This window comes from Scaptodrosophila lebanonensis, unplaced genomic scaffold (assembly GCF_003285725.1).
Source record: "Scaptodrosophila lebanonensis strain 11010-0011.00,11010-0021.00 unplaced genomic scaffold, SlebRS2 tig00000080-arrow-pilon, whole genome shotgun sequence".
NCBI classification, from domain to species: domain Eukaryota; kingdom Metazoa; phylum Arthropoda; class Insecta; order Diptera; family Drosophilidae; genus Scaptodrosophila; species Scaptodrosophila lebanonensis.
Genome location: NW_022060561.1, coordinates 4,790,077 through 4,812,143, shown reverse-complemented (window position 1 = coordinate 4,812,143; position 22,067 = coordinate 4,790,077). Strand labels below are relative to the sequence as shown.

The window sequence follows — 22,067 nt, the reverse complement described above, 5'->3', positions numbered from 1 at the left end:
CGCTCCAAGTTTATTTGCCAGCCATTCTGTTTGTTGTGCCAGAAAAGTTCATAGCAAAAAGTTCAGTTTATTTATATTGATTGCCTGTCGAGGTCATTTGGGTATAGTTCTATTCTTAGGTGAGCCAGCTCCTATGCTAAATTCCAACTTGCCAATTTTGATTGATGTAATTTGATGGTGAAGGTCGAACGAATTTTTGTTCAATTGCTTCGAGTTATTTTAATTAAAAATGTCTGGACAAGTGGTGATTCTTCATTTTGTCTGCCATTGAGGTTAAGCCTGTTAATTACTTTACAGACGATTGTCTATAAACACACACACACACACAAAGGCATAGACACTTAACAATTACTTAAAGTATGTTTGGAGAATTTTATTCTGTTAAATGAAGGACTACAATTGTTAAGTTATTCAATTGAGTGAAAATAAATTTAAGCGTAAGTGCTATGATCATGGCCTTGTACTTGTTTTCAATTCGTCATCGGGCGGATATAATGAATATTTTGAGCTTCTCCAATAGCTTTGTTGGAATTTGTGTTTTCATGTTAATGAAGATATTGATATTAACTTGGTTAAGCTGTTTGCTTTTGTGAAGTCTGTGTAAGCTGTAGATAACTGGCATTTAATGGAGATATTATTCGTGTTCTTTTGTTATTAAAAACATCAAATTACTAAACTTCTCCAATATTACAAATTTTGAAATTTTAGTTCATTTTAAAAATGACGTTTGCATTTTTAATTTGAAACCTATTTTAAGGATAACTACATACCAGGCTATAAAGTTTTATTTGTGGAATTAAAGATATTTTTTTTTGCTATTAATCAAGTATCCATATATAGACCACAGCCAGACTAACCACAAGTCCTGATATTTCCTCATTTGTATTGAATTAATTAAAGACTAATCAAAGTAAACAGTTGAACACTAGTTAATTAAATATTTATTATCATCTCTATATCTATTTTTACATAACAGTTTTTAAACTATTTATTATTTAGGAAAAGTACAGGTTTTTAATGTTGCGCTGATATTATGTTCACCTTTTTGAAAAACTCACATAGCGTTTTAGAATTACTCGCCAGCACGATATACAAGTATTATAATTTATTTGTATTTATTGAGGCACACGCGCCACACCACCTGCTACAGTGGGCTCTTATTTGATGCACTTATGCGCTCATTAATATGCAGAATAAAACGTCACGCTTCTGGGCTCAACTCAAGTACTGGGCAGGCAGAGGGATTTGGCCCTCGATGCTGTCGACATTCGAATATGTGGCATTATATTAATTAATTGCAAGACTCCAAAAAAATACAAGACAAAAGTATAGCTAAGTACTGCCTATGGGGTGGATTCGCATGCACGCAAAAATGCCACGCGACAGTCGTTAGCGGAATTCGGGGATTGGGTTGCTTTTGAACTTCGGAGCGAAGGACGAGAGGGCGAGAGAAGGGGCACGGTTGCTGGGATACGAGCGCGAAGGTGATGTTGGAATGGAGTTAAATGACAAATACTGAGCACATTTTAACATTTACACTTGCTTCCTGATGTGAGACAAACTTTCTCACATGCGAGCTGCCTGTACGCGCCCATCCACTCCGCTTTTGCTCGCTAATGAGTCGCACGCATTATAATTAACACAAAGTTTACAAATGTATATTTCGGAAATTGGCAATTAGCAATTGGCAACGACAAAACTTTGGCACAACTGCATACCACTCCCTTTTAAATCTTGAAGCTCACCAGCTCGGGCTCCTGCCCGCTGTCGTCATTGATGTCGTAGGCAATCAGAGTGCCGTTTCGTAGACTCGGAAGTTCGTGTTCCTTTCGCAATCCTACCGTCAGACATTTCGCATTGCTGTTAGACAGAGGCAGCAGCTCGACGTGAAGCCTGGTTTTACCCTCCTTCGACTTTGCGTACTGGAATTTTAAAAGTACCTCAAATTGTTATGTCTCTCCGAACGTAACCTAAATGTTTGGTGTTGTTTTCACCAAAATTCCATAAAAATTCAAATTAATGTTAATTTGAGAAAACGAATCTTTAAAAACATCACACTAATTTAACGTAGAAGCAATCCCCCATTCCAGGCACTTTACAAACGTTTTAATTGACCAACAAATCGTAATAATTTTGGATATAATAATTGATGCATGCGACTAAAAGTACTTGTAGAATATTCCATAAAAAAGATTTCATTTAAAATAGTTTCTTTCAATAAAATCGTTATTAGAAGCCAGATTTAAAATCTCTGCGATTTCTCATTCCGCGCTCTTTAATCCAGGGACTCTAATCATTATAAGTATTATTATAAAAATGTTTCAAAAAAAGGGATTCCTTTTTAAAATTTATTCATTCACTTACAATATAATGATTAATTTTTAGTTTTACTTTACAACTCATCGAACTTCTTTTGAGCAAAAAAAGAAAACTCACAAATAAATTCATTTTTTCCCTATTCCCTATGAAAAAGACAATTTAAATTACAAAAAAAGAAACAGCGTTTTTTTAATTTCCTTTAAAAAGAAGATTATTCGTGGATTTGTAAAGTATATCTCAAAATTAATCATTACATTTTGAGAGAACAATTGATAATTAAATTTGTTAAATCATGGTGAATATGCATAGATAATCCTAAAAGAAGAATACACCTAATTGTATTTTACACGGTCTTTTTTTTACAAGATTTTGATATAACACGGTTCGAAAAGTAAAAATTTCTTTAGAGATAAGGGGCCAATCACCTATTTTTGCATATGATCAATGTCTTTTTTCCCACAGTTGTTTCGGGAACCAATCTACCAATCAGAAAAGCATATGTTATTTTAAATCGTGCTAAATGGAATAATTTCGTGTAACCACATAAAAAATGTTTAATTTTCAAACCGTGTGAAGTCAAAACCGTGTAAAAACAGACCGTGTAGAAACAGAATTAGGTGTATTGCTGTAATCCTCGTTTTCTCAAAGCTACTGTGAGTGCATGACTTTTGTCCTTGCTTTAAACGGTTTGGTTCGACCAACAATCCATAATTTCGTTTATAAATAGGGTAATAAATACTTTAAAATAATTTCAGAATTTCGATTGAAAACATCGATTTCTTTCGGAAGGCGTAGCCAAGATTAAATATTAAAGGAAAAATGTCCACTCACCCGTACTGCCTTGTCGTTAAGTAATTCTTTTAAGTTGCCATCAGTTAGTGCATAGCCTGTGGGCAACAACAAATCCAATGCGCTGCCTTCTGTGTTATCCACATAGGGAAGAAGATGTATACACATATCTAAAGAGAGGGTCAAGGTACCCAAGAGTCCTTGAATTCTGACCTTTAATTCGTATCGCTTAATGAATGTGCGCTGACTACGACGCTCATAAGGCTCCAGCAGATCGTAGTTATATGAGCATTGCAGCAATAACTGCCCCAATCCATGGGCTCGATAGTGCACCTCTCGTGTTTCGAAAGGCAGTGTGGCTCGTTGCACCATCCATGCATTCCCGGCATTAAAACTTAAGAGCACTTCTTTCTGCTGGGCATATAGTTGAACTTTTAAATTTTCGGTGAAGTTATAGCCGATTCGCGCAACATAAGCAAAGATGGCGTGCAGCGCAAAGGAACTCTCGTAACTCTCTGCCACGCTATCTCGTCCGTAGAGCTGACTAACCAGCCATTGAAAAAGCGTCGACGATTCGCTGCTTGATTCAAGATTCTCGGATAGCAAGCATAGTAAGAAGCGGCCGGCGGTCTCCAACAGCTGGCGATGGGTATTGCTGCTTGAATTGAATAGCGAGGGTATCCAACTGAGCAGATCCGTATGCCTTCTCTTCACAAACTTGATTCCCTTGATCAGCAAATGTGAGTCTGTCGTAGCGTTCAGTTGGTGCCACAAATGGTGCACAGTTCTATTCAGTTTAGTTGGTTGCAGCTTTTGCAGAATCTGCACAACCTCCATGGTTAGTTCCAGTTGTGTTAGATGGGAGCGCGTGGGTGTAGGTCCCTGCTCGGCGTAATAAAAGCCTCGCCGACGGGTTTGGAGAAACCGCACACTAATTTTGAGTTGTCGCTGCTCCACCTCCAGGGGTGGTGCCTGCAACAGATACAAAGCCTCAAGTGCATAGGCCGTCAACCAAGTGGAGCTGCAGGATGCTGTCGGAAGTTCTAGCAAATGAGCGTAGTAGCAGAAGCCGCCATCTTTGTGTCGTAGGGCCAAGAAACTCTGAAAGTCAACACTAAGTTGTTCACGCAACTTATCAGTTCTTTGGCTGCTTGGCAGGAACTCCCACAGATGTTGGTTGCCGAGCAATCTTGTGATGAGTTGCTCGGCATTGTCAGGCGAAGTGGTGTGCGAAAGCTCGCGCAGCTTTGGGCTGAAAATATTGCGGCTTATGTGGCATTCTACAGAGTGGATTCGATGTTGCGGTCGTGCCTCCAGTTCTAACTTGCCTTCAACAGTAAGTGGCGTGTTCAGACTTCGAATTGTAGCCACCCGTTTGGCGATAAGAAAGCCCCCATCTTTCACAGACAGGGTACGGTATAGTATATCCTGATCCTTTGCCAAGGTGGACGTGGACTTTGCGGTAAAATTAAGCTTCAAGATACCAGTACTGTGAGCGCGTAAGTAAAAGAACACGACGCTTGAGTCGTCAGCTGGGATAAGCAATTCCTGCTGTAGAGTAGAGGAGGCGTTGGGCAACAGGTTGCCCTTTTCGGTAAGCAGATCGAAAGATGCTGGAGCCCGCCGCAGACTTATAATCACGTTTATACTAATATTTCGCTTGTTGAAGCAGACTAAGGGTAGTTTCAAGATTTCTCCTAAAAAAAAGAGTGGAAGGGTCTGTTAATAAAGATCGGGAAAGACTAGATGCTGAAAAAGTGTGTCTGAGCCAGGTCTGGAAGAGTGCTCCATACTTCAATTTGTTTTATATTTTTCTAATTTATACGTATTTGATTAAAGAATACATACCCCTCTTAATGGAATCGGGCATGTTGGTCGTCATAAAAAAAGGCTTGCTGCTTATAATCTCGATGGGTGGACTCAAAAGCGATAGTCCTGCTATGGGATGCATGGCAAAAGCGCTTAGTTGCCAGTTGGTGATGCTATCGGGGACACGGGTTCCCCATTTAGTCCATGCATCCTTTGTGCTTTAAAAGGTGTTTAAATAACATTCATTTCATTTCACTGCCCTTCGATGCACTCACTCTTCAATGCTGCTAAAAATCCAAACATCTGCGAACTGGGAGCGTACCTTGGGACCCACACTAGCGGTCCTCGGATATAAAGGACTATTCCTCCGATTGCCTTTTGGTATTGTATCAACTGTAATTACATTTAATTAAATAAACTAATAAAAAATGTTTTGGAATGGTTAGGAACTCACCTGTGTCCGCATTTAAGACAAAGTTTGCATTGGTCAGCGTTACCAGACCATTATCCTCGCCTGGTTGTGGCTCCAAATGTTGGGTATTAGGTGCGTAGGCACGGATTTGATATTTAAGAAATTCCATATAGTCAACGTTCAGGTCGTTGGTGGCTCCCATAGCTAAGCGCAATGTGTTCTGTTCAACAGCTAAAAGGCCCACGTAGGAATGACGTATAGTTTTGATATTTAGGGTAATATCTTCGCCCGGACTAACCGCAGCAGGGGCCTGGATCTGAATCTGTCAGAATGAGTCGAGTTAACGCCAAGTATTGACTGTACTTTGGACAGCTACTGTTATAGTACTTACAGTATTCTCAGGGCGCTTAACAACAATTGTTCTCTGTGCCACACTCAAGTATGTTTTTGTCGCCTGCATACCATAGATATAGATACGCACGAAGGGCCACATGGATAATGTAAACTGAACCTTTATGTTATAGTTCAATTTGCTGTGGTCTGGAAAAACTCGAGTGGCAGCAATCACGTTCCCATTCACCAAGATCACGCAGATAGCGTAGTCGAAGGCTTGCATCAGCTTGAAATTGAAAAGTTGCGGCGCGCCTGTCGGGATGCCCTTTTCGAAGTAAACTCTAAAGATTCTTAGCTAAAGATTATGGTAAACATTTTGTTGGGAACACCTTACACATTATTCGATGTCTTTGACTTTTGTTGCCGTGCCTTGCCATTGCTTTTCATGTCCATGTCCGCAAAATCGTCTCTAAGCTGCACTACACCTGATTCTATGCTGTCTACGTACTCTCTTTCCTTTGTCACCCCGTCGTCATAGTCGGATACAGATTCGTCGCTTTCGGGGATCTCACCGGGCGACTCGGCTGTCCGCAACTGTCCGTTGGTTGTCAACAGATCCTGCTTGTGTCCGTTGTACTCGAGGAGGGTATAGTATTGGACGGTCTGGTCTGTGTCCAGAGCCTCTGCATTCTGTGGTCGTGTAAGGTTCACTTTAAAATAGACCGCCCCCTTACTGTTTAGCCGTGACTCGTAAACATGCGGAGGTGTGGGGTCTTTTGGATTAGCGGGCGTGTAAAGAAGCTTCACAATCCCATTTTTGTCCTGCACTGCGGTGCCGTTCACATGTTTGATTCGAAAGCCTATAGTACGCTCTATGTTCAACTTAAGATTGCGACAGAAGCCATTGGAGCGGATGCAGCTGATTGTATAGGGATCCCCATAAAGAGTAACCGTTATGCTCCCGTTCTGGCCTACACCGGTGAATCGCTCCTCCACTTGGACTGTGATACCAAGCTGCAACTGCATGCCCTTTGGAATGCTTGCTCCAAGGCTCGTCAAGGGTATAGAGAACTGGGCTTGGCCTCGGTGCAAAAACGCTGTCTTAGTCATCCGCTGTGCACTGTGCTCCACATTCTCATCGGTGTAGGACTCGAGGAAGAGCGTGGCATTACCTTCTACGGGGCCATCATAGCTATAGCGTGCCTGCACATGCACCAGCAGCTGTTTATCCGCGAGGGATAGCTTACGTTGTGACGACAAAAGAACGCGAAAGGGCGGTGCCTGGTACTCGCTCAGCTCGAAGTAGGCACACTCTTCCACTGTGTCTGGACCATTCTGCACGCATATGCGCCAGCGACCAAGCACCGGTCGCTGTCCCAGTTGCAGCTGCGCCTCAAAGACACCCTTGATGGTCCTCATCTGCTTATAAAACTTTATACGATTGCCCTGCGCATCTTCAATCCAGACCACGGCTGTGGTCTCTGGCTGCACGGGCACTAGCAGCTCATCGTACCAGAGGACGCGAAACTGCAGCCTCTCGCCGGGCCTGTAGTGCGTCTTACTTGTTTGTATCTTTTGCAAGTTTTTGAAGTTGTTCCAAAACAACATCGTCTTATTGTAGAACGGTGCGCCAATCAAGCTCCGCACTTGTAACTCGTAGAGCCCGCGCTTTAGCTCCGGCACATTAAACTGGATATACTGAACCGGTTCCTGAGGAGTTAGCTCAACTTCTGCGCTAGCATTGTAGCTGGGTCCGCTAATACGCACCTCGCATTTCGAGCTTTTATTGGAGTTTAGGATTCCCAGAGCGATGCCGTAAGAGCGACCCGAATAAATGCTGCCAGCAGAAGCTATAACATAGTAGCTGTAAAGGGATTGGCAATAGAGTTTGGAGGGTCATTTAGTTCTTCAAATCTAAATAGAGTATTCTCTCGATTAATGTATTGACTGCATTGATGAATTTGCAGGAATTTAGAATACGAACTGACTGCAATAGTTTATTGTTCAGGGTACTCTAAGGGTTATTTGGAAGACAACCCCCAGTTTCGTGAGAGAATCTACTACCATAACAGAGTTCATAAAAGTAAAATAAACTCGTATAGACTAGGGACTAGGAGCGTCTGCATACCAAGTTTGATTTAAGCACGATCAGCCGTTTCCGAAATCCAGGCGTTCATCCAGACAGACGGACGGGCAGACGGACATGTCTAGATCGATTTCGGAGATGCTTCCTTCTGCCTGTTACATACTTTGCACAAACCTAATATACCCTTTTTACCCTACGGGTACAGAAGATTACGACCTCGATGTTGGATAAAGATATGATTTTGGGTGTAGCCGTTCAAATTTTAAGTCTGTTCGACTTTTAAATTCTGACATGATCTGAGTTCAAGCCGGGTTGGTTGCTACCTTTAAAAATGCTTACCCATTGACGCTGATTACTGGTAGAAAGATGCTGAAAATCCATACGCCCAGCTCGGCTAGTCTCCTCGTTCCGTTCATGACTAGTACCAACACAGAACTAAAGCCGTTTTGGGCATAAAATATGGCTTTTCCAGTGATTCGTCTTGCGTTATGCCTCATTCGAGTCCGTTAAATTGCCGTTGTTATTGCAATTAAAATGTAAAATTTAAAGACTCTGCGGGGTCTACAGCTTCATATCGTGGTCCATTTAATTAGCCACACGGGCCAATATTGGCGGCATTAGCAGAGTGCACAAACCTTCTTCAAATTGTGGACCACTTGGGCTAAGTACATGTTGAATGGTGAACGCTGAAGCCTCGATGGTGAGGGAACTTGCTGCAAGTTTGTTTGTTGGCTTCGATGTTGTTTGTTGTGGCAGTCGCCGACGATGTCAACGCCAACATCGTCGTCTGGCCAGCTGGTTGCCTGCGTCCACTCCCGATTGTTGTTGTTGTTTGCTGTTGCTTCTGTGTGCCCTGCGATGTTGTTGTCCTTTAGTTAATAAAGCAGCACTTAGTTCTTGATGATGCTCACCACCCATAGCCATGGCTGGGCTGTTGCTCTTCTTATTGCTGCTTTAGCTACTTATAGTTTTCCTGTCATCTGTGTGTGTGTGTGTATCTGCGTTTGTGTGTGTGTGTGTGTGTGTAGTGGCAGTGATGCAGTTATGCGCATATTCGACTGAATAGCTCCTAGCTGCTTGCGTACACACATATACGATATATGAGAGCTCCCGTGGGTGAAATGGCAAGTTCTTGATCGGAAATATAGCCAGTCTGAAATCATAAAATAGGCTAAAAACTATGTGTCTCTTTTTTTGGCACAACTTAAAAAAATCCACTTTGTTGCACAATATTTGTATTTTAAATAAGAAGCCATTTACGATTTTTTAACTTATGAATCGCAATTTATAATCTTTTCATACTCATAGCAGGATTATCTTTAAAAGTTATTCAGAATTTCGGAAGATAACAAATTACACCTAGCCCTCGTCTAGCACGGCACGGGGTTGCGTTACTCGTGTTAAGCGAAATCTTGTCAAATAAGACATTAACTGCATAGAAAATATGGGACTATGTTCCTAGATTTCCATATATGCACAAAAAAAAGTTTTGCTGTTTAAATTTTCGCTGTTTTAAAGGTCCAAACAATTTCAAAACTGACAAAAAGTAACTCCAAGTGTTAAATATTTATCATTAACAGATTAATCTTATCAAAAAGAAAAATATTTTTAAGTTCAAAAAATGATAAAGCAGTTGAATCTAATATGCAAGATCCAACGCCAATCTCATATATCTAATTATTAGCTGTTTTCGTATTTAAAATTGTTTTGTATTTGTTTATTGACTTTTAAACGATATTTTTAGTGCACCTTATACGGTAAAGTTATTATTCCAACTCTCTGATATGGTCAAGCCTTACTCTACCTACCTCTCCATATGTTTCTCTTCATACAAACTATCCACAATAAATGATTTCTATAATCAGACTTTTCATATGAATTTATTGATTATTTAAATATTTTTTATTTCAACTATTCACAGATGAGTGGAGATGGCTGTGGTTAGTATAGCATTAGTTTTCAATTAGTACGTCCTTCAATTTATATTCAAATGCCAGATTTGGCATTGATGGTGAACTGATTCGAGCCCAGTCAGTTAGCTAGCTTAGTTATTAATTAAAAGTGGGGACCTGCTTAAACAATTCATACTCTCCTCGTCGATACATGTGCAATTGCCTGCACATCATTGGCACGTCACTCATTCACTCAGTCAAGCTGTCAGTTCTCGTTTCAATCTTTCTGTTTTGTGCTTTCGCTTGCAATTGGCATCATTAGCATCGTGTTATCGGAGGGGATCGAAGGCAAAGGATGAGGTAGCATTACATTTGCTTGATTGAACTTGGTGTGTGTGTTTTAGTTTTAGTTTTAGGGGGGGACGCTGAAAGCTTCCAAGCTGATCAGCTCTCTCTCTCTCCCTGCCTGGCTGTCAGTCCAGTTAAGTCAAGTCGTTGATTCTGGCCGAAACAGGGCGATGCAATGCTAAATACACAAAGCTTGACAACCCTGGCCCGCATACTCGTACACGTATATATGTACATTAGTATAGTCTCGTCTAGAGCGGCCGAAGCGCAGCTGCATTCGTAGCATACTTTATGGCGCATGAAACTTAAAGTGCACTTGACAGAAGCAAGAAATAAAGCTGCAAAACAAAATGACGCCCAAGTTATCACTTAATACGCCAACTACGAATGGAAACGAAACAAAAAGGCCAGTTTGCTTTTCAGTTTCATTTACGGATCGCATGCATCTCAATTTGCCTTCTGTATACGAATAACTTGGGAATTGGGTTACAACAAGTCGGCGAGTCAGCGAGTCAGCGAGCCAGTGTCGCAGCGCGACAGCGACTCTATTGACTGCGACAGTGGAAAGTTTGTCGGCTACATTTCCACTAGAAGCCGGCTATGGGTGTCACTCAAAGTTAGTTTGGCCAGCCAGAACTAATCCGGCCACTGTTGTTCTTTCCAAGCATATCAATTAGCTTGGCTTTTGGCCGCACCAGAAAGCCGACTCATCATTTGCATGGAGTACTTAAAATTTCTGAAATGCGCTCATTACCCCCTTTAGAAAGCGACGCAAACTTTACAACTTTCGCCAAAATCTGAGCTGTCTAAGTTAACGATGGTGGATGGTTGAATAGAGGTTGTCGGGGGAGGGGGTGGCATACAAGTATGAAACAATGCACAACGCGCTGGCGCTTACAAAAGCACAAAATGTTTCAGCATTCGCAACAAAACACGAGTAACAAAAACGAGAACAAAATAAAACAAAGAAAGCGAAAAAATTGTTTGAAAAACAAAACTTTTGCTCTTTTAAATTCATTTAAACGCTTTTAGCGCTTTTCACGCCTGGCATGTGAATCATCCATCCCTTTCGCTCCGTAACTTATTGTTGCTTTTTTTTTGGTTTTTGGTGTTTTTGTTCCCTAACTTCAGGGACGTCTCGTGTGCTGCTTTATAGTCCTGATTGCCAACTCTGCCTGCAGAGAACAGTGCGGAGTTTTTGGTTTTGTGAAAAAATTGTCGGATGCCAAAGCCCATGTAAAAAATTGCAAAGTTTTGTTCGTGTAACTGTGCAGCGGTTTCAAATCCGCGAAGGGGATCCAAAGTCGAACTCTAAAGTTTTCTTCCCTTTAAAAAATCCCACAAACGCTTATTGCCACATTATTGTACATATTATTTAATTGAAAAGTTGTAATATGTGATCAGTTGTGCGCTGGGACGTTGTCAAAAGATCATTTTTCATTTTGCTGTCCGCCCCTAGCAGGCACTCCTGCAGCTACAATGTGTGCGATCTCTAAAATATCCTGTTGTTACTCGATTTACAAAAGAATAGAATGTGCTTAGCTTTAGAAATTCCTTTTAAGATAAGATACATAGAACAGGGAAAGTGAAATTGAAGAATGAGGATCTCCCGCTGCAGCAAACTTCCGGTTTTTCGAAAGAAATTGAAAATTGAAGTGCCACCACAATTCCTTTAAAGCATTCTAAAAATGCCAATAGCCACAATATTGTACATATTTTCAAATTGGAAAATTGAAATATGTGATTAGTTTTGCGCAGAGACATTTTCAAAAGATCATTTTTCATTTTGCTGTGCGCCCCTAGCAGACATTCCTGCAGCTGCAATTTGTGCAATCTCTAAAATATCCTGTTGTTACTCCATTTAAAAAATAATATATAATATGTTTAGCTTTAGAAGTTAATTTAAGGAAGAGTAAGATAACTTATAGATCTAAAACAAATGAGGAGAAGAACTGGAAAAGTGAAATGAGAACTGAAAATGGAAGAGTGATGATCTCCCTATTCAGAAAGAAATTGAGAAGCTCCAGAAGCTACCTTCCTTAAACAAATCCATTTAAGTTAGGATCTGTAGGATTGTAGACAGAGCGGTTAGAGCTCGTTTCAATTAATAAACGCTTGGCAAGCTCCCACTATAGATTTATTAAAAACAAATTAAAACCCTCAAATCCCGCTTCAAATAGAAACATATTCTTAAAAATCGAAGCTTCCGAGACTCTGCTCTTTTCCTTTAATTCAATTTAAATTTGTATATAAAACTTTAAGTTTTATGCTGAAAGTTGTTTTTATGGGGAAACAAATGCCTTTGCAGTACGAGTATTTAGGTATAATAGAAATTATTTTGATTCGATTGAGCATTGCTTTGGCAAACTTTGACTGGCAAGAGTGCAACTGTCCTCGTCGACTTAAAGCTGAAGTTAAGCGTCTGGGCCATATTTAAGCCCAAAATGCCGACTAACCAGTCAGCCACGTTCGTAGCGAATGCCAATTGTGCAATTGTTGGAAAAATTCCTGAGCAAAAAACTTGCACGTTGACTTTTCTGTGCTTTGGTAAATCTTACTTTTTACTTGCCTTTTTCGGCTTACGCTCTGTTTGTTGTTGCTGTCTTAATAGGTGTTGGCAATCATGAAGTTGGCTGCGGTTGCAACTTGAAGCGGCGCTGCCGCCCGCCACCCGCCACCCGTCGCCGTCGCCCTCCCTTAGCCACGGCCTTTTCCCGGGTCCTAGACTGCAGCCGGGGCCGAGAAAACTTTTGTTGCGCACTTTTCAGCCCGTGTGCATCGTGACCATTAGTTGCTTTGATGAAATATTTAAAGCTAATGAAGAAGACGGGCACGCTGCCAACTGCCAACTGCCAATAGAGCCTTCTGTCATTTGTGTTTTGTGTTTTGTTTTACAAGCCAAACTAAACTCAACTAAACTCGTTTCGCATTTTAAATGATTTAAATGGAGGCAAAAAGAGATACGGCCCAAAAAAAAAGAAAGAAAGAAGAGGAAAGACATTTGTCAGCTTTACCTGACAGTCCAGAGAACTAACTACCTAGTTCTGTCGATCCATCCTTTCAGCCAAAAGGGTTCAATCAACCTGACAAATTTCAATCAAGCTGCGGTAAAAAGTGGCACACGCTACTAACCAGCCTGTAAGCTCAGGCAGATGCCCAGGCAGAAGGCACACACACACACTCGCACACACACACACACATACTCGCTCGTGTAGTCACGCCACGGCACAATTAGGATGCTGTTGGAGTTTTGTCAATGAAAAGCGTCTGCAACTTTTATTTAACTTGTGAGGCGAGCACGCACAGACAACCAGCAAGGGGGGAGCTTGGTCAGCAATTGTCGACTCGTTTGCACACGCAGGGAGTCCGACAAAGTGACGGTCGAATGGTCCACTGGTGATGGTGCCAGTTCACAGGATAAATGGGTCAAAAAGCCAGAAATTAAATTTAAGAAAATAGCTAAGCGTCCATTTCAGTTGGAAAGTTCGACTAGTAATGTCGTTTTAGCCAAAATACAATTTTCAGGTGTAACAGCAGTAGCTGTTTTGAGTAATGCATGAGAGAGTTACCTTTCAAGTACCAGAAAAGTATTTAAAAATAAGCCTTTTGTTGTGGAAATTACTGGGAAAGGCGAATAGCTTTGCCAGTCTATGCAAAATGTGTTGAGTTCCTTTTCTTTAAAAGATTCTTTGAACTACAGCTTCAGTAATGAAAGAGAAAACTAACTTTATGTAATTGATTTAATAAATAGCACTATTTTGGCACTAGAATGGCATTTTCTAATAAATAGAAAAATTAAACAAAGCTGGGATCCTAAGGACACTGTTGCTCGACTGCCTATAACATTTCCCAAGAATGGAAAATTATTCTTTTCTTAAGTAATCTAACTAGCTCCTATCTAGAATTAATATTTTCCATTTTCTCACTATTAATTTTAGTTTGTTAGGTCAGGAGACCTTAATAGACATAACTGTATGTGCATTTATTTTTAAGGCTGTCTTATCTTTTCAATGATAACGTATTTTTAATCAATATAATTTATTGTAATCTGCATCGACAGCCTATATTTGTTGATAAATTAAATAAATAAATAAAATTCTGAACTAAAAAATACTGAATACTATCCATTATTTACGATTGTTTACCAAATTTATAAATTATTGTAAAATTTATTTTTCTTTCGATAATTATAAGACGAAGAGAATAATAATTTGTGGAATAAAATCTTCAAATCAGATCATGCTTCGTATTCTCTAGTCTCTGCTTAAATTAGGATATCGCGTTTAGGCTCAGAATGTTATTGAACCCCTCTATGCGATAAAAGAACTAATTAATTTTTGATAAAATAAAATAAATAAACAAAAGTCTGACCTAAAAAAATACTGAATACTATCCATAATTACCAAATTTGTAAATAATTGTAAGATTTATTTTTCTTTCGATAATTATATGAAGCCTATATTTGTTGATAAATTAAATAAATAAATAAAATTCTTAACTAGAAAATACTGAATACTATCCATAATTTATGACTGTTTACCAAATTTGTAAATAATTGTAAGATTTATTTTTCTTTGATAATTATAAGAAGAGAATAATAATTTGTGGAATACAATGTTCAAATCAGATCATGCTTCGTATTCTCTAGTCTCTGCTTAAATTAGAATATCGCGGTTAAGTTCAGAATATCATCGAACCCCTCTATGCGGTAAAAGACCTAATTGATGATACGGAGTCAGAAAACTACATAATAAAACTCTTCTCTAGACTGTTTCCAATTTTTTTTTCATTTCTCTTTAATCTTTAATTAATATATGTCACTTAAACTTTATGATATCTTTGACATGCTTCTGGAACGAACTCACATTGTGGGATTCCTGCTAGCTCGTTGAGCTCTGCCAGCCCCATTCCTGCATATATGAGATTGAAAATAAAGGAGGGTGTAGAAAAAAGGCTAAAGCGGCAGCACTTTCAGAGGCACAGCTTGAATTATTTGTAGGAGTAACTTTTGGTTAGAAAGGAGGGCACGTTTAGTCGTACCTGCTTTCTGTCTCTTGATACATAATTGCCCAGGTTGGCTGCAAAGTTGGGCAGATTCACTTAAATTGGTTTTGGTTGTTGGTTAGCCGTGTCGAGGGTGGCGTACACGAGTGGGCAACAAGTTCTAGCAGTGTAGACCCTGCGATAAGGCGGCTCTGCCACCACACATCTCATCATTCATTAGCCGTCGGCGCAATCGCCGAAACGATTGACCCATGCGCTGAACCCAACTGAACGGTTGTGGGGCACAATCTAGACGATTGGCAATAGTTGCGTTGTTTACATGGCCGGCCAGCGAATCGCCCGCTCAGTTTACTGAGCGCAATCCAATAGCACAGAAGCGTGTCAACAAACATGAATAGACTGGAGTTTGTTTTGAGTCTTGTTGTGGTTGGGATCGTACTGGTGCTGGCGAAATCAGAGCAAGCCCTGCCACTAAATGCCAAGGATTTCCAGCTGCAATTCCTGCAATCCATTGCCGACGTGGCCGAGCAACGTGCGGAGCTTAGTCTTAATGCCTATTTGCAGGAGTTGGCTGATACGGGCAGGTATGGGAACTACAGCGCTGAGCTCGCAGCGGCCAAGCAAACCCATAAGCTTCAGGCCAAGGTGGTGTTAATCAAGCAATTGCTGGATGCGCGCGCCGTAGCCGGATCTGTGGAGGAGGATCTGGAGCACACCAGCATGCTGCGCAATTTGGTGTTTTTGCGCAAACTGAAGCAGCAGATGCGGGAAATGCACGAGGCTAGCGCTCAGGAGATAAGACAGCTGCGTTTGCATCGTTTGTGCAAACAGTTTGAGCGGCCGGCAGGCGGCAGTCCATCTGGAGGCAGCCGTTTAATTAACGAGCAAACCTTGAAGGCCGCTCTCGAGCAACTGAACTCAACAAAGAGCAATTCCACGTTGGAGCTGAACAAATTCGGTCAAGATTTGTACGAGCGTGTGAAGGTGAATGGGGCGCAGATCATAGACAACTATTTGCAGATGTTGCGTGGACTTATCCAGGATATTCTGGAAGCAGGACACGGCAATCCACAGCTGTTGAAGGTGCTGAACGATCTGGAGGAGATTCTAGCCATTGGCGACTTGTACGAGAAACGGCAGCGCCTCTATGACTATCTGGAGCGTCATTTGATGGCGGACTACGAGCAAATGAATCCTGAGACTAAAGAGAGAAATTTGGGGGAACTGCTCGATCAATTGAAGTCCAAGGGACTTGATCTCTTCGTCATCTTTCTCTTCAGCAACTTTGAGTTTCTCGAGCATGTGCACGAACAATGGGTGCTGATGTTGCCCCAGACCTCCAGTCTTCTATACGATGACAACACCCGTGAGCTGTACGATATACAGCAGCTCTACGACCGCTTCAAGCTGGACACAGAGAGTGCGCCCAAGTATGAGGCCTATGTGGGTGCATTGCGACGTCTCCACGAACGGACAGTGGAGCAGGGAGACCAAAATCGACATATCTTTGAGCTGCTGAACAACGCGGCACAAAATGTGGGCAGCGTTACTTTTAATATGATCAAGGCCAAGTGCAAGGAGTGGCTTTGAGTGCAAATAAAATTAGCTTGTTGATGTTTTAAGTTCTTAATGGTGTTGGTTTTTGTTGGTTTTCTGTTTCTGTGTCGCTCCTATTCCAGCTTAATTATATTTTCTTGTTGCCTGGCATTTCGTAATATCCGTAATATCCGAGCTGGCGGCAACATGTCATGGCTGCATTGCCATCATCATCGCCCCATCGTCATCGGATGTCGTTTTAATAGCGCTTGGCAACCGGCCTGCCGTTTCTGTCCTTTGCCATTGCCGCATTATGCGGCTGTTGTTGTTGCTGTTGTTTATCTGATGGTTCTGCTGGCAGACTTGTTGGCCCTGGTCGTGGTCCAGCTCTGGCCATCTGGCTGCCACTCCAAAACTAATGACTGCTGCTGTCGCTGTTGCTGTTGCTGTTGCTGTTGGTGTCGTTGGCCAAAGCCAGCTAATTAATTGTCGTCGTTGCAGGTGATTAGAACTTAAATGAGTTGCAACAGCAGCAGCAGCAGCAGCAGCAAAGGTTGCTTGTCCTCGTTAGTATCCAATGCTCCAATGTGGCTCCTCAACTGATAAAGGTAAATACGATACTATAATGACTGGAAATGTGCCCTCACTCCCCCTCTTTCTCTTTCTGCTTCTCTGTAAATATACAACTTCAATTTTGCAATTTTGATGCAGATTTGTGCATAATTTGGACTTGGCTTCCACAAACATGATGAAGCAAACACTTGTAGTATGCATCGTAAATCCATTGGTAGCTGAGTATTCCACAGGATTTGTAGCAAGCATATGCTTTTTAAACACGCATGCCAATAATTTTATTTCATTTTCCTCAATATGTTTAATCGTACAGGGATATAGATTGCCGAATTTCATAAGCATGTCATGAATATACAGGGTGCGCCATCTTTTATGTCGGCATGTAAACATTGAATAGCTTTGTCATTAGTGAACCGATTGACTTGAGTAGACCAGTGTTGAAAACCTCAGTTCAAGAAATTGTACAGAACCAAATTAAATAAAAATATCTCATACTTGAAAATCGGTTGTTTATTTTCAAAGATATTTAATGTTTACATGCCGACATAAAAGATGGCGCATCCTGTAAATCGATAGGAATCCTAAACTAAAATGTAGTTTTCTAACTCCAGAACATCTTTGGGATTCAATTCTTAAAACCCGCTTGTTAAAATGTAAACATTTATATGCAAATGTGCCTGACAGTAATAAATAATTAATAGATTTCAAATTTAACAAATTTACAGATAAGCACCCTCCCCCATCTAGACGAGAGACCCACTTGTTTGTTGCTTTAGATATTCTTTTCTAATTCAACTATCAAAGAACATATACAAGTATGTATATAAACAAAACTTGCTTATAAGTTTCGATTCGAATAACTAATTTGATCGAGTTAAGTGCGCTTTCCACATCTTTCTCGATAATCTTCACAATAACGACTTGACGTAAACATTTTCGTTTTGGCGCCTGTATGTATGTATTTTTCAATTATTGAGGATACTTCGTCATTCAAAGAATGTGAAGCCATACAAGCGGATTCTTGCGTTGTTTGCAAAACCATTTGGGCTTTATTTTCATGTTCACACTCATAAAGAAAGAGATATGGTGCGGCTGGTGCACTAGAAAAACCCGCACCTACCTCTGTTATCTGCTCTCAAACAAATAAATTAATAACACCGAGACACATTCGCTGCTGCCAAGCTGACAAACTTCCAACTGCCAACTTCCAACTGCCAACTTCCAACTACCACTGCCGACTGCCAACGGTTTGCACGCTATTTATCACCTTTAATGCACAGTAAGTTCTCGGCAGTACGAATTAATGCGTCCCATGGGGGGCCTCAAAACAAAGGCTATAACAAGCTGGCTTCACAGTAACTGTACAACAATGGCCAACAACAATGCAATAAAATGCAATTTCACAGAAGCCTGAACTGCAATGGCAGCAGTGGCCAGAAATGGCTGACGGCAGGGCGAGACGGATGTGTGTCCGTCCGGTCGGCCATTTGGCCGTTTGGTGTTATCTCCAATCGGTCCAATCGTTCCACGGCATTCCAAAGGGCACTTGGCGTGAAATGTAATTATGATTTATTGTTTTGTTAGCTCTTTGATGTCAGTGTGGCAATCTCGAGGCTTAAGCTCACACCTCTTTGTGATCATTGTTTGCCACCTCTGTCCTTTTTGCGGGGTTGGTTTAATAACTCTTTTGTCAAACCATGTGGTGTTTTCAGCTGCGTTTTGACGTTCCCTTTGGAAACTCTTGTATTTACGAATTCGGTCAAAAATCACAAAAGGAAATAAACATAACGACTGGTCAGTGCGTTTTGATAGCCCCACTTGCTTCATAGCTTCCGTTTCCGTGAGGCTTTCAAAGTAGGTAGAAATAAAACGTTTCATTTGAATGAAATCTACTTTCGAACAGCAACTTTTTGTTAAAAGAGATGACACTGAGCAACATTTGGGGAATAAGGCAACAAATCGAAGCGTAAATGTTAAATTTATTATCTATATTTCTAGACTAATATTTAAAGAGGACAAATTTGAGTCTTTGTTTGGATTGAATAGCCTCCAAAACTACTGGACCGATTTAAAGAATTAATTAACGGGTGACATAGGCTATATTATATTTGCAAAAAAAAGGGATCTTTACTAAAACGCCAATAAGGTAACCCAAGGTATAAAAAATCCTAAATTCCTAAAAAGTCCCTATATCGCGTGAGTTGTGAAAATAATTGATGACAGAACAAAGTAAACACATCGTTATGTATCTAACTATTATCGATATGTCATAATAAGTGCAAAAACTAGGGGAACTTAAGCAGAAATTCTGTCATCCTTCTGGATGAGCGAAATATCTCATGATTTAGAAATCTCAATTAAAAAGGAATTTTTTGGTTGTGTTTTAACGCTGTAGGAATGATACCGTCAACGAAATAAACAATCTGATTATTCAAAAAGTCCCCGGCCAAATAAATAATTTCTAATCGATCGACACCGTGACTAATATCGAAGACACAGTCCATTCTCCACAGGAATTTTAAAATTCACTTAACCCTTCATGAATCTGATCTGGCAATCCCATTTAAATCGTTTCAATATCCGGTAAAAATGTCTTTCGCGTTAACTATTAAGAAGTCCCTAGGCCAAACCTTCGAATTAGTAGGAATCGTGAATGTTTTACTCATTAAAAAAAATAAATTTATTTGCTGCCACAAAATAAAACAACGTCAAATAATGTTTACATTTTTTAAATTTTTGTTAAATACCTGTGCGATGCAGCGGCGAGCCGCTAGTGGATAGATAAGAATGACAGCAGTCCATTGAAAGACGTTGCTATGTTTCAAAATTTCAATAGCAGTACCTTAGAATTTCTTACTACATATTGAACTACCCTCGTATTTTTTAAATTGCTTGTCTTGCAATAACTTAAAAGCTACTAATGGTGCTGTGCATAATTCATCGATGCTTTAGTACCGCCCAGCTGTCAAAACTTCAGATAATCGCCTTGGTCATGCCCTTCTATGTTTATTGAACTTTTAAGTGGGAAACATAAAAATAAAGCCTCAAACGTTGCGCCGCTGTACTCCTAGCTATTTTTGGAGTAGTTCCCTCCACTTGGAGCTGAATACAGTCACGTTTTGGAATTGTGTGGGGTGAAGTATTTATAGAAAGTCTGCTGTCAAAAGCGTCTGAGGCTCGAGTTGGGGGAAACATAAACACAAATTATTTTCGACGCACTAATTGAGTTGTACGCTAATTATCTGGTCCTGTGTCTTTGCAGTTATCAGCGAGGATCCCGAATTCACGGACGTCATTGACAACATAACCGTGCCTGCGGGACGCAATGTCAAATTGGCCTGCTCGGTCAAGAATTTGGGCTCTTATAAGGTAAGTACACTTCCATAATACATACTATACATAATTGCTTAAAGGCGAAACAAAAATGAGAAATTATAATTAAACACAAGAATGTGACAAGCACACAGCACAATCCAGGCCCAACAAGTTCTAATATTTTGGCGCTGGAAGTGGGGTGAGGAGGAATATTCGTAGCTAACACTATACAAATAAAAACAAGTCCGAACATGCCAAGCCAAGGGCTGGGCAGCAACAGGCGCCTCGGGTCCATCGCATGCCTCGCATTGAACTTGTTGACTTGCAATGCAAGTTTGCTTTGACTTGGACTTGTGTTGTTGCTGTTGTCGTTTGTTGTAGTTACTTTAGTAGTTGCTACTGCCATTGTTTGTACAAAACATTGTGCGTTCGTGTGTTGCCTGCTTTGCTCCGTTTCCAGTACTCAGCGCCAGTTCGAGCAGCAGTAGCTAAAGTTGCTTTAATTAAGTCATTTAAGTAACTTTCTGTACGCTGCTGTTCCATTTAATCAAGGCAACGGGACTCGCCCTTGAACGATTCCACAGACCGTTACGTGAAGCCTAGTCTTTAAAAAAAAATACAAGTACGCTGTAAATGTCGCCTACAAACTGAAGTTCCTAAGCAGAGTGCCCATCAATAAAAATTAGAATGAAAAATGTGCATGTGCCTCTTTTATTCAGTCTTTTCTTACTACTGTGAGCTCAGAATAAATGTAACTTTTTGTAACCGCGTACTCCTAATTTTATTGTTTTAAAATTTTAAATTAAAAAAAAAAATAATTGGCTCCATTAATATTGATAAGTTTGATATTTTCTAACAAAGAGATTCTTTCTAAGCAACAACCTGCGTTCTGCAATTTATAAAGTAATTTTATTTCAAAGTTTACGAATTTTATATTTTAAAGAATACGTCAGCTTGGCCGAATTTAAAATTTGGTTGTTAATATAAAATAATTTATTATTTTGATAAAGCCATTGCAATTGCAATTCCCATACTTAAAGACTTCTTAAAGCCATACTGCCAGTCTTCTCTATGAATGTTTTTAATTACTATTTAAAGTATTCTTGGCCAATGCCACATCTGCGACTATAATTTGAAAAAATATGTTAGCTTGGCAGAATTAAAAATCTGGTTTTGAATATAACATAAATTAATTTGATAAAGCCTTTATAGCAATTTCCATACTAAATGACATCTTAAAGCCTTGCTGGCAGTCCTTGATATTCCTCATTAAAGTTATGGCTTTTTAATTATTATTTAAAGCATTTCTGGCAGTTCAAACCAGGAAAAAATGTCGTAGAGTGCCATGTAGAGTACTGAAGATTTGAAAAAGATGTGAAAACGGTCACCCAACACGTCACAAGTCAGTGTTGTCCACTAATCCACAGCCATTACCTCGAGCAAATGTATTAGCCATGCTAGGCACGTTTCCCAAGTTCTGGTGTATGTGTGTGTGTGAGTGTGTGTGTGTGTCAGTGTGTGATGTGCGTGTGACTGTCACGCCCACTCATTTAGTGCGCCCCGCTGCTATTGCTGTCATTGTTGTTGTCACTCTTCCTGCTATTTGTTGTTTTTGCTGTGCCTCAAGCTGAGCCACTGAGTGCATGTGTTA

General features: G+C 40.3%; 3 protein-coding genes across 3 annotated transcripts in view; 2 read left to right on the top strand and 1 right to left on the bottom strand.

The window, feature by feature from the left end:
• Window positions 1-912: 912 nt before the first annotated feature.
• LOC115625710 (CD109 antigen-like) overlaps window positions 913-22,067 on the bottom strand; it is a 37,511-nt gene continuing 16,356 nt past the window's right edge. The window contains exons 2-9 of the mRNA XM_030520855.1: window positions 8,088-8,901; window positions 6,057-7,526; window positions 5,721-6,003; window positions 5,372-5,651; window positions 5,193-5,310; window positions 4,957-5,135; window positions 3,151-4,805; window positions 913-1,922 (exon numbers count right to left, since the gene is read on the bottom strand). Of these exons, the coding sequence (XP_030376715.1) occupies window positions 1,728-1,922; window positions 3,151-4,805; window positions 4,957-5,135; window positions 5,193-5,310; window positions 5,372-5,651; window positions 5,721-6,003; window positions 6,057-7,526; window positions 8,088-8,245 (4,338 nt within the window). The 5' untranslated portion in view covers window positions 8,246-8,901 and the 3' untranslated portion in view covers window positions 913-1,727. The remainder of the gene's footprint in view (window positions 1,923-3,150; window positions 4,806-4,956; window positions 5,136-5,192; window positions 5,311-5,371; window positions 5,652-5,720; window positions 6,004-6,056; window positions 7,527-8,087; window positions 8,902-22,067) is intronic.
• LOC115625717 lies at window positions 15,359-16,622 on the top strand. Its single transcript, XM_030520863.1, has one exon. The coding sequence runs from the start codon at window positions 15,383-15,385 to the stop codon at window positions 16,580-16,582; it is 1,200 nt and encodes a 399-aa protein (XP_030376723.1). The 5' UTR covers window positions 15,359-15,382; the 3' UTR covers window positions 16,583-16,622.
• LOC115626095 (neurotrimin) overlaps window positions 18,374-22,067 on the top strand; it is a 31,841-nt gene continuing 28,147 nt past the window's right edge. Inside the window, exons 1-2 of the mRNA XM_030521347.1 lie at window positions 18,374-18,380; window positions 20,364-20,470. Coding sequence (XP_030377207.1) covers window positions 18,374-18,380; window positions 20,364-20,470 — 114 coding nt within the window. The remainder of the gene's footprint in view (window positions 18,381-20,363; window positions 20,471-22,067) is intronic.

Bases quoted from the DNA above. Each gene is read 5' to 3' on its own strand.
- LOC115625717 (XM_030520863.1), top strand. From the start codon at position 15,383: ATGAATAGACTGGAGTTTGTTTTGAGTCTTGTTGTGGTTGGGATCGTA.